Source organism: Coregonus clupeaformis, chromosome 3 (assembly GCF_020615455.1).
Source record: "Coregonus clupeaformis isolate EN_2021a chromosome 3, ASM2061545v1, whole genome shotgun sequence".
In the NCBI taxonomy this organism is placed as follows: domain Eukaryota; kingdom Metazoa; phylum Chordata; class Actinopteri; order Salmoniformes; family Salmonidae; genus Coregonus; species Coregonus clupeaformis.
The window spans coordinates 690808-703628 of NC_059194.1; the positions used below are offsets into that span (position 1 = coordinate 690808).

At 41.9% G+C, this 12821-nt stretch overlaps 1 protein-coding gene across 2 annotated transcripts; it reads left to right on the plus strand.

Moving 5' to 3' along the window:
• Positions 1 to 2396: 2396 nt before the first annotated feature.
• On the plus strand, positions 2397 to 11411 carry gpr137 (G protein-coupled receptor 137). Of its 2 annotated transcripts, none has more exons than XM_041846734.1 (8): positions 2397 to 2485; positions 5991 to 6633; positions 6875 to 6930; positions 7045 to 7285; positions 7869 to 8018; positions 10417 to 10545; positions 10702 to 10817; positions 11028 to 11411. In XM_041846734.1, exons 2-8 carry the CDS (start codon positions 6253 to 6255, stop codon positions 11125 to 11127), a joined length of 1173 nt encoding a protein of 390 aa, XP_041702668.1. In that variant the 5' UTR covers positions 2397 to 2485; positions 5991 to 6252; the 3' UTR covers positions 11128 to 11411. The 2 variants fall into 2 exon arrangements, with proteins under 2 accessions (XP_041702668.1, XP_041702676.1); XM_041846742.1 differs by having other exon boundaries at positions 10417 to 10542.
• The last annotated feature ends 1410 nt before the right edge of the window (positions 11412 to 12821 follow it).

Genomic DNA, 12821 nt, shown 5'->3' on the forward strand with positions numbered 1-12821 from the left:
TGACAGCAAATTACAATGTACAACAACAACAAAAAAATGACTGCGTTTTCGTCTTTTGAACTTCTAGTCATGAAATCTATGCAGCCTACTCAGACCTCCTGGGCCATATACAGCGTTCCTCATGGAGTTCCCTGAATTCCTATCGGACCTTGTAGTCATGGCAGATAATATTCACATTTTTGGTGACTTTAATATTCACATGAAAAAGTCCACAGACCCACTCCAAAAGGCTTTCGGAGCCATCATCGACTCAGTGGGTTTTGTCCAACATGTCTCCGGACCTACTCATTGCCACAGTCATACCCTGGATCTAGTTTTGTCCCATGGAATAAATATTGTGGATCTAAATGTTTTTCCTCATAATCCTGGACTATCGGACCACCATTTTATTACGTTTGCAATCGCAACAAATAACCTGCTCAGACCCCAACCAAGGATAATCAAAAGCCGTGCTATAAATTCTCGGACACCCCAAAGGTTCCTAGATGCCCTTCCAGACTCCCTCCACCTACCCAAGGACATCGGAGTACAAAAATCGGTTAGCCACCTAACTGAGGATCTTAATTTAACCTTGCGTAATACCGTAGATGCAGTCGCACCACTAAAAACAAAAAACATTTGTCACAAGAAATTAGCTCCCTGGTATACAGAAAATACCAGAGCCCTGAAGCAAGCTTCCAGAAAATTGGAATGGAAATGACGCTCCATCAAACTGGAAGTCTTTTGAAAGACAGTACCGTGCAATATCGAAGAGCTCTCACTGCTGCTCGATCTTCCTATTTTTCCAACCTAATTGAGGAGAATAAGAACAATCCCCCCAAAAAAATTTGGGGGGGATACTGTCTCAAAGCTAACTAAAAAGCAGCATTCAACAAGAGAGGATAGCTTTCACTTCAGCAGTGATAAATTCATGAACTTCTTCGATGAAAAGATCATGATCATTAGAAAGCAAATTACGGCACAGAACTGCCAGGACCTAGGATCAATGGAGACACTCAAGTTTTTTAATCCTGAATCTCTTGACACATTCATGAAAACAGTCATGGCCTCTAAACCGTCAAGCTGCATACTGGACCCTATTCCAACTAAACAAACTGAAAGAGCTACTTCCTGTGATTGGCCCTCCTATGTTGAACATAATAAATGGCTCCCTATCCACCGGATGTGTACCAAACTCACTAAAAGTGGCAGTAACAAAGACTCTCTTGAAAAAGCCAAACCTTGACCTGGAAAATGTAAAAAACTATCGGCCTATATCGAATCTCCCATTCCTTTCAGGAATGAAAAAGGCTTTAACTTCCTGTCTGATGTCTTGAGATGTTGCTTCAGTATATCCACATAATTTTCTTTCCTCATGATGCCATCTTTTGTAAAGTGCACCAGTCCCTCATGCAGCAAAGCACCCCCACAGCATGACGCTGCCACCCCTGTGCTTTACGGTTGGGATGGTGTTCTTCGGCTTGCAAGCAACCCCCTTTTTCCACCAAACATAACGATGGTCATCATGGCCAAACAGTTCTATTTTTGTTTCATCAGACCAGAGGACATTTCTCCAAAAAGTACGATCTTTGTCCCCATGTGCATTTGCAAACCGTAGTCTGGCTTTTTTATGGCGGTTTTGGAGCAGTGGCTTCTTCCTTGCTGAGCAGCCTTTCAGGTTATGTCGATATAGGACTTGTTTTACTGTGGATATACAGTGGGGAGAACAAGTATTTGATACACTGCCGATTTTGCAGGTTTTCCTACTTACAAAGCATGTAGAGGTCTGTAATTTTTATCATAGGTACATTTCAACTGTGAGAGACGGAATCTCAAAAATCCAGAAAATCACATTGTATGATTTTTAAGTAATTCATTTGCATTTTATTGCATGACATAAGTATTTGATACATCAGAAAAGCAGAACTTAACATTTGGTACAGAAACCTTTGTTTGCAATTACAGAGATCATACGTTTCCTGTAGGTCTCGACCAGGTTTGCACACACTGCAGCAGGGATTTTGGCCCACTCCTCCATACAGACCTTCAGGTTTCGGGGCTGTCGCTGGGCAATACGGACTTTCAGCTCCCTCCAAAGATTTTCTATTGGGTTCAGGTCTGGAGACTGGCTAGGCCACTCCAGGACCTTGAGATGCTTCTTACGGAGCGTGCCTCCAGTTGAACTACACTTCCTCACCAGTTAGCTTACACACCAGTGTTCAGAGCACGCTAGATAGCTAATTAGCACAGGTGGTCTATGTCTGGAGACATGACGTGTGTAGGCTCATTACGCACCCCCTGGGGTCGACGTTGATCGAAAGAGCGATCATATAGAAGGAATGGAACAAAGCTGACCCCTACAGGTTTGGTCCTATAGATGCTTTAAAAATGTAAACCCCGCCCCCACTGTACCACGTCATGTCTGACAACTCAACTACTAGGAAGTACATCGAGATTACATTTTTGTAAACTTCCCTGTCGGAGCGATATTTTATCTTCGAATAAGGTAACTAACGTTAGTATTTACTTATTTTGTAACTGATCAAACTAACATCGCCACAAGGTAGAGAGCTTATGTATTACTATTGAGCTAGAGAGTAAAATAAAGAATTAACGTTAGCTAGCCCATATAACGTGAGTTTTCACAAAGCCAGTTGATCTAGTTAGCCACTGTAGCTGGCTAACCAACGGTAATTAACTAGCTGCTATTTTAGCTACGCAGATAATCACACCGTCAACACTAAATATTAGGTTAGTTTAGCTAGCTAGTCTCCTAGTTATATTTTCTGAGTCAGCTGCTAGCTAGTGAAGTTGTTTTGACATGCAGGGGGTTACATTGAGGGGGACAAAGTCGCCTAGTTGGAGTGGGAAATCCCAATGTAAAAAGTAAACAACACCGACTTGGACAGTCTGTTTAATCAGGCTGTAATACACAATTAATTGGTATATACAGCTTGAAACTAATGACTGGAAAATCGTTTAAATGTTTTACTACAAGCTAGAATGTTGAATAAAAATACATTTGAACTTACTCTACCGGTTGCTCGTGGTGTTGGTCCTTCCGATGGTCGAAATTTGAGACAAAACATACACATTGTTAACCTGACTTGTTAGAGCGCTGGCGTTATTGACATAGATGGGTTGTGTACGTTTCTACCGTTGTCTAGATGGAGTAGGCCTACAGCTCTGTCTAGTGGTCGCGTCAGTTGTTGACAACTGTAGCTAAGCCTAACCCTAACTTTTTGTCCTAACCTTAACCTCATTCTCCTAACCTGATGCGTTAGTTTTCCTAACCTGCCACGTTAATTCACCTAACCTGCTATGAAAACAAACCATCGGTGCTGACAAATCATCAGTATTACCACACCTATACTGAAGTTGCCATTTCTATTACCTGGCACATGCGCAAAACCATGTAAACACCTGCTGACTTCAGTTAGACTGAGCAATAATAAACACAACCCAGTTAGTATGCCATTGTGTGCATGTACTTCTGTCTCGTGCACATGCCTCTGGTCATGAGCAAACGCAGGTGCACGAGATGCATGCATACTAACTGAAGTAAGCAGGTACAGTGCCTTCAGAAAGTATTCATACCCCTTGACTTATTACACATTTTGTTGTGTTACAGCCTGAATTCAAAATTGATTAAATCGATTTTTTATTTCTGTCACACATCTACACACAATGCCACATAATGAAAAATATTAAACACGTTTTTTAGAAATGTTAGCAAATTTATTGAAAATGAAATACAGAAATATCTCATTTACATAAGTATTCACACCCGAGTCAATATATGTTAGAATCAACTTTGGCAGCGATTACAGCTGTGAGTCTTTCTGGGTAAATCTGTAAGAGCTTTGCACATCTGGATTGTACAATATTTGCCCATTATTCTTTTCAAAATTCTTCAAGCTCTGTCAAATTGGTTGTTGATCATTGCTAGACAACCATTTTTAGGTTTTGCCATAGATTTTCAAGCAGATTTAAGTCAAAACTGTAACTCGACCCCTCAGGAACATTCATTGTCTTCTTGATAAGCAACTCCAGTGTAGATTTGTCCATGTGTTTTAGGTTAATGTCCTGCTGAAAGGTGAATTCATCTCACAGTGTCTGGTGAAAAGCAGACTGAACCAGGTTTTCCTCTAGGATTTTGCCTGTGCTTAGCTCCATTCCGTTTATTTTTTATCCTGAAAAAAGTCCCCAGTAACATGATACCCATAACATGATGCAGCCACCACAATGCTTGACAATATGGAGCGTGGTACTCAGTAATGTGTTGTATTGGATTTGCCCCAAACATAACACTTTGTATTCAGGACAAAAATGTAATTGCTTTGCCACATTTTTTGCAGTATTACTTTAGTGCCTTGTTGCAAACAGGAAGCATGTTTTGGAATATTTGTATTCTGTACAGGCTTCTTTCTGTTCACTCTGTCAATTAGGTTAGTATTGTGGCGTAACCTCAATGTTGTTGATCCATCCTCAGTTTTCTCCTATCACAGCCATTAAACTCTGTAATAGAGCGGTTTCCTTCCTCTCCGGCAACTGAGTTAGGAAGGATGCCTGTATCTTTGTAGTGACTGGGTGTATTGATACACCATCCAAAGTGTAATAACTTCACCGTGCTCAAAGGTATATTCAATGTCTGCTTTTTTGGGGGGGGGACCCATCTACCAATGGGTGCCCTTCTTTGCAAGGCATTGGAAAACCTCCCTGGTCTTTGTGGTTGAATCTGTGTTTGAAATTCACTGCTCGACTGAGGGACCTTACAGATAATTTTATGTGTTTGGCACAGAGATGAGGTAGTCATTCAAAATTCATGTTAAACACTATTATTGCACAGAGAGTCCATGCAACTTATGTGACTTGTTAAGCTCATTTTTACTCATGAACTTATTTAGGCTTTCCATAACAAAGGGTTGAATACTTATTACCTCAAGACGTTTCAGCTTTAAATGTTAAATTAATTTGTAAACATTTCAAAAAACATAATTCCACTTTGACATTATGGGGTATTGTGCATAGGCCAGTGACAAAAAATCTAAATGTAATACATTTTAAATTCAGGCTGTAACACAACAAAGTGTGGAAAAAGCCAAGGGGTGTGAATACTTTCTGAAGACACTGTATTTACATGGTTTTGCGCATGTGAGAGGTGATAGAACTGTCCACTTCAGTACCAGCGCTCTAAAAAGTCGGGTGAACAATACTTTCCTGTGGATATTTTGTCTCAAATTTCGAGCGGCTGAAGGACAAATCGCACAGAAAACCGGTAGAGTAAGTTAAAAAGTAATTGTATTCAACATTTGGGCTTGTAAGTAACATTTACACGATTTTGCAGTTATTAGTTTCAGGCTGTGTATACCAATTAATTGTGTATTACAACCTGATTAATCAGAATAACTTGGACTGTTACTGAGCTAGCTAGCTATGTCTCAAACTCTCCTACCAAGTAGCCTACCTCTGGCTTGTGGCTAGCTACGTATTGCGCTAGTTTTTGATGTTTACTATCAAGGCACTTACAGATGGGCCGCGAAGGTCTCTTCAATGGGAGTAGGGCGGCAGGCGGCAAAACGCAAGCAATTTTGCAAGCAGCGCGGTTTGTGGTGCCGCTGGCTCGGCGCTCGAGGCGCCAAAAGATGAAATTAGCTGATGTCTTGAGCGGCATTGGTAAAACCAATGAGCGTCGTTCATCATGTCAACCAATCAAACAATGTTTTAATGACAACATTCGAGCTGACAACAACCGGGACCGTTTGTCACTACACACGGTAGGCGGTTTTCCTCGCGGTTCAATTGCCGTTTACCGCTGCCCGTCTGTAATCGCGTTAAGTTAAGAGTCAGCTGTACAACTTGTTTCTTGTGTCAACTTGTTCTGTACACTGAGTTCCATGTATTGCATAACGACCTCCTTTATAAAGCTAGCCAAGAAGTCACAATGCAGTCTACTGTAGGGTTGGTTTTCTGTCTTTTCACAACACCTTTTCTGTTGTCTCTCTTTACAGTTGTCTCTCTGCTTCCTCTACCACCATGCCAAGTGACACGTGCTGAGACAGAGGACCATGTTATTCAAACCACGCTAACCGAAGATGGTGTTTTAATCGCTCTTTTTAAAATGGACACACTGAAATCCTCCAGTGTTTATTTTGAATGCTAATAAATGTGACGATGTTGATCATTTTGTGATCAATATATCATTTTATATACAAGGAATGCACTTTCTTATTGCCAGAAAGTGAGTGACACGGTATATTCCCATTCACCTCAATGGAAGCTCCAGTCACACCAACTCCTCTACCCTCCAACTCCACCCTGCCTACACCTTTCCCTCTGCACCCGGCAGTGGCCCCATCAGTCCAGCTTGGAATCACCATCCTCTACACTGCTCTCTACGGAAGTCTCTTCTTGGTCGTCTACGTTCAGCTCTGGCTCCTCCTGCTCTGCCGACACAAGCGCTGGAGCTACCAGAGTGTGTTTCTGTTCCTCTGTCTTCTCTGGGCGGCTCTTCGCACCACTCTGTTCTCCTTCTACTTCCATAACGCCCTGGAAGCCAACCGCCTGGCCACAGTGTTTTACTGGCTCCTCTACTGCTTCCCTGTCTGTCTGCAGTTCTTCACCCTCAGTCTCATCAACCTCTACTTCACTCAGGTTAAGACACACATTTTATATCTTTAGATAACCTGTCCTGCAAGTATGTCACGTGTTTCTGAGTTATGATTTGTTATGAAAGCATTAGTCTTGACACTCGTGACAGATTGTTAAATCGATTAGCTGGCCAGCCGCATGCAAGATTTGGTTCGAAGTTCAGAGACTATGAAAGTATTTGTTAAAGACTAGTATGTGTTTACTTAAACTATTGGCTGGTTTCTGTTCTCCATTGTTTGTACAGGTATTACTCAAAGTGAGAGAGAAGTACAGCCCTAACACTGAGCCCAGCAATGGACTGTGAGTTCCACTTCCCTCAAACGACTTGCAGCTGTTTGTGTCCTTTTTAGAGATGTTTTTGAAGAAGCTTTATTTAAATCATTTGAATTGACAAGTCTCTCTCTCTCTCCTCAGATGTTGGGCGCGGTGCTTATACGCCACCCTGAGTGGTGTGTTCCTGTGTGTCAACGTGGTGTGTGCTGCGCTTGGCTGGAACGGGGGCAGTGGAGGAGCAGGAGCTAAAACATGGAGTCTGGTTCTGATACGAGTACTGGTCAATGACCTGCTGTTCATCTTCGAGGCTGTGTGTCTAGCTGCATTACTGCTCCTCTTAACCCGACGTTCCACATCCACCAGCCCTTACCTGCACAGTAAGGTGAGTCCCGACTGGAGTTCATCAGCTATTCCTTAAAAGGGAATTCAACAAATAATCTTGCATTCTCTATTCAGGAATGTGGTTCTTCCTGAAGGAATTCGTGCTTTTATGACATTCATTCTCCACTTACTGTAACTGACCTAGCTATTCCTAAGTGTCTGGTGAATGAGATTGACCTGTCCCCTAGCAAAATCCAGATACACTGGATTTTGGCTAGGGGATAGGTTATCGGCTGCACTCATTTAACTGTGGTGCCGTGCCACGGCAAAATCTCTGCAAACAAAATGAGTAATGAATAGAAAAATCAGACAACCCCATAGTAGAATAGTTCATCTATTTATCTAGTCACAGTGATGGAAAAAGTGCTTATTGATAATAACGTACCTGGTAATATGGACCATGCATAGGCTATATGTTAAAATCATTTTACCAAAATGTTATTGGGCTTATTTCTGGAGGTGGAAATTATATTTTAGATGGTGTCAGCATTTTCATTTTTCATTCGTTTTGGAGTAGAATGAATGAGTAGTTCCAATTCAATCAGTACTACGTGGAGATTGGTATGCATCTTCTTCCCCCCCAGGGAACAACAGTGGGTCGGACTGCACTTCTAGGAGCGGGTGTAATACTGCTCTTTGCTAGTAGAGCATGTTACAACCTGGCTGTCCTCATACTGTCCCAGAATCACAGAGTGGAGTCCTTTGACTTTGACTGGTACAACATCTCTGACCAGGTAAAGAGCTTCACTCATGTACACTGAACAAAAAAATATAAACGCAACAATTTCAAAGATTTTACTGAGTTACAGTTCATATAAAGGAAATCAGTCGATTGAAATAAATAAATTAGGCCCTAATCTATGGATTTCACATAACTGGGCAGGGGCGCAGCCATGGGTGGGCCTGGGAGGGCATATGCCCACCCACTGGGGAGCCAGGCCCAACCAATCAGAATGAGTTTTTCCCCACAAAAGGGCTTTATTACAGACATAAATACTTCTCACAAGGTGCACCTGTGTAATGAACATGCTGTTTAATCAGATTCTTGATATGCCACACCTGTCAGGTGGATGGATTACAGTGCCCTCCACAATTATTGGCACCCCTGTTTAAGATGTGGTCGAGGACTTCCAAAAATTCTCTTTTTTTTTTAAACAACATAGAACCCAAATGCAAAAAAAAGAGAAAAATCCAACCTTTTATTTAAGTACATTACTTTGGTGTAAAAAAAAGAAAATCACACATTTAGAAAAAAAAAAACTTAAAATCACGTGTCCCACAATTATTGGCACCCCTGATGTTAATACTTTGTACAACCCCCTTTTGCCAACAAGACAGCACTTAATCTCCTCCTATAACATTTCACAAGATTGGAGAACACAGAGAGAGGGATCTTTGACCATTCTTATTTGCACAATCTTTCTAGATCATCCAGTGTCCTGGGTCCTCTCTTATGCACTCTCCTCTTTAGCTCGCCCCACAGGTTTTCGATTGGGTTGAGGTCTGGGGACTGAGATGGCCATGGGAGGACCTTGAGTTTGTGACTGCTGAACCATTTTTGTGTAGATTTTGCCACATGTTTTGGATCATTATCCTGCTGAAAGACCCAATGACGACCCATCTTCAGCTTTCTGGCAGAGGCCATCAGGTTTTTATTTAAAATGTCCTGGTAGTTCAAAGCATTCATAATGCCATGCACCCTAACAAGGTTCCCAGGGCCTTTGGAAGAGAAACAGGCCCACAGCATCACAGATCCTCCACCATACTTCACGGTGGGCATGAGGTGCTTTTCGGCATACTCATCTTTTGTTTTACACCAGACCCACTTAGAGTGTTTGTTGCCAAAAAGCTCAATCTTAGTCTCATCTGACCAAAGCACACGATCCCAGTTGAAGTCCCAGTGCCGCTTAGCAAACTCCAGACGTTTACGTTTGTGAGTGTTAGTGAGAAAAGGCTTTTTCCTTGCATGCCTCCCAAACAGCTTGTTGGCATGTAGAGAGCGTCTGATGGTTGTTTTGGAGACTTTGTGACCCCAAGATGCCACTCTTTGATGCAATTCTGTGACATTGAGTTTAGGACTTTTTTTTACTTCTCTTACCATCCTCCTCACTGTGCGTTGTGGCAAGATAAACTTGGGACCTCTTCCAGCCTTGTTTGTCACTGTTCCAGTTGTTTTAAACTTCTTAATGATTCCTCTGACTGTAGATACGGGCAAGTTAAGGCGAGTGGCTATTTTAGACACAAATCTGCCTTACTTGAATGGTGTGTTCTCTTGTCTTTGCCATGTTGACAAATGGGTAAGAGAATTAGGCCTCTGTGTCACGTCATATTTATACCCCAGGGAAACAGGAAGTCATGAATTACTAATTAAAAGTTCCTAGATACCCTGACCAACTTTAGCAACTACAGAAAAATATATTTAAAAAAAAATCAATTAAAATTTTCAGCGGAATTGTTAGGGGTGCCAATAATTGTGGGACACATGATTTCAAGTTTTTTTTTCTAAATGTGTGATTTTTTTTTTTACCACCAAAGTAATGTACTTAAATAAAAGGTTGGATTTTTCTCTTTTTTTGCATTTGGGTTCTATGTTGTTTAAAAAAAAAAGGAGAATTTTTGGAAGTCCTCGACCACATCTTAAACAGGGGTGCCAATAATAGTGGAGGGCACTGTATCTTGGCAAAGGAGAAATGCTCACTAACAGAGATGTAAACAAATTTGTGCACAAAATTTGAAAGAAATAAGCTTTTTGTGCGTATGGAAAATGTCTGGGATTTTTTTATTTCAGCTCATGAAACATGGGACCAACACTTTACATGTTGCGTTTATATTTTTGTTCAGTATAGTTAACATACAAAAGGGTTGAAATTGATTCAGCGACATCGGCAAGATGTCACTGGGAAAACTGTCTGTATTTTAAGGGGATCATTTTGAGCAAGGCAAAGCACAGACTCTTATGTTGACAGATCATCAGTAGTTATGTTGACAGATCATCAGTAGTTATGTTGACAGATCATCAGTAGTTATTGGGGATGCAAGGTGATTTTTAGATCGGTGATTCTGTGGAGTCCGACTGCAATGTAGTCTCAACCTCAAACATGCACAATAACACTTGTGCTTGTCTTTCCACAGGCTGACCTGCGTAGTGAACTGGGAGACAGGGGTTACTTGGCGTTCGGGGCAATTCTCTTCATATGGGAGCTGCTTCCCACCAGCCTCCTCATCCTCATCTTCAGAATCCGCCGACCGCCTCAAGAAGTTGTTAAGTTTCTGTTCTCTTTTTTTCCTCAACAGCCCTCTTAAGGTCGCAATCCTGACCTTTCACTTCACTTTATGTTTGGTTTCCCTTTCTGGCTTTGTATGTGCAGTAAATAGCAGCTGCTAGCCCCATTCTGATGTGTCTTCCTTCTCTCCAAGGGCTGTAATATGCCCATTAACAACAGAGTCCCGCGGCCGTACTTCTTTGATGACCCAGCAGGGGAAGACGCTGACTCGGGTGTTCCTTGGGTCAACAGCTCACATCCACACCAAAGGTAATAAACTTGTCTCAATGATGCCTTGGAATTTGGATGTTACTAGGGTTGGGGTCAAATCCATTTCAAAACCATGTGAAAACTGAATTCAAATGGTATTTATTGATCCTAACCCTGGACATTACCTAATTGTGTGAGAATCAATTCACCTGTACGGTTAATGTACAACAACAAATGATTACTGTTCACACTGTTGTCTCTTTTCACCAGCTGGTATGGATCCATCAAGGAGACGACACCTCTTCTCTTCGCCAGTAACCCTCCTGACCAGAACCAACACCACACCTTCTACTCAACGCCACAGAACTAACTGACCCTCTATCTGAAATGGCACCATATTCTATTTTATAGTGCACTACTTTTGACCAAGGACCACAGGGCTCTGGTCAAAAGTAGTGCACTATATAGGGTAGAGGATGCCATTTTGGACTCGCCCTGATCCTGTCTGTCCTGCAGTGAAATGTTGTAGTGCTCTCTCAGGTTGCTAAAGGCGCTGCGTGGTCAATCCGACGTCTGGATTGGCCGTGCAGCATTTACAGTGACATGGCCTCAGCAGAAGTCAGGGCATTCATACTTCTTGCCCTTCGCCGAGCAACGCAGAGCTGTTGTCAAGGAAGTGATTTTTGTGTTTATACAGGACCTCCCGCCCCCACCTACCGTCAACCAATCACGTCAATGCGGAGCTAAACGGAGCCCTCCACATTGTTACAAAATTTGGGAGTCGCACGGCGATGTGGTACGGAGCTCAATTTGGCCTCTGCGTGCCTCCGGAGGCGCCGCAATTGAGTCACACCCTCCATACGGAGCCTCAAACCACATTTTCAAATCAAGCATAAATTGGCTTTGACCACTTGCAGCTGCAGACAGTCAATACCTCATTCCAATGGACTGATGCGTTTTTGCACTAAAAAAAAACTCTGAAAGTGACTGAAAGTCATCACTAGAGTAACTATGCACCTTTTCAATTGATCAATAGATGACTGACATCTCCAAATGCCTTTGATTGGTCACAATGTGTTTGTCCTGTGTATTCATTAGCCTGATTGCAGTCTGTTTGTGCTATTTCATGTCAGCTCCTTGTCACGTTTTTGGCTTGACAATGAGCGATGGAGTTGGCAAGAAGACAAACACTGGCACTCAGGCTATATTCATTCCATTATAGAAAGTTTATTGAAAACTTTTCTGACGGGACCAAATGTCATTTTGTAAAGGCGTTGTTTCCTACTTGCCGACCAGCTAAAAGGCGTCGTAACGTCGGTATGACCACTTCCGTAAGTAATGCAGACAACAGTAGATTAGTTTGTCATTTTCTGTGATTTGTACATTGAAGTAAGCTAACTTATTTAATCATATAATCACCTGTCATTTTAGTAGTTATGGACCAAATACCTCTTCCTTTGCACCAGCATCCATTTTATAAGGGAATCCATAGCTAAACAGAATATACTCAGATCTGTGTAAAATGTGTGATTGTTAATCTTGTAATTATACTGAATAAAAATATAAAACGCAACATGTAGTGTTGTTCCCATGTTTTATGAGCTGTAATAAAAGATCCCATACATTTTCCATATGCACAAAAAAGCTTTTCTCTCCAATTTTGTGCACAAATGTTTACATCCCTGTTAGTGAGCAATTTTATTTTGCCAAGATAATCATCCACCTGACAGATGGGGCATATCAAGAAGCTGATTAAACAGCGTGATCATTACACAGGTGCACCTTGTGCTGGGGACAATCAAAGGCCACTAAAAATGTGCAGTTTCGTCACACAACACAATGCCACAGATGTCAAGTTGAGGGAGCGTGCAATTGGCATGCTGAGTTCAGGAATGTCCACCAGAGCTGTTGTCAGATAATGTAATGTTAATTTCTCTACCATAAGTTGCCTCCAATGTCTTTTTTTAGAGAATTTGGCAGTACGTCCAACCGGCCTCACAACCACGCCAGTCAGGACCTCCACATCCGGCTTCTTCACCCGATGCCCCTACACTACCACTATAG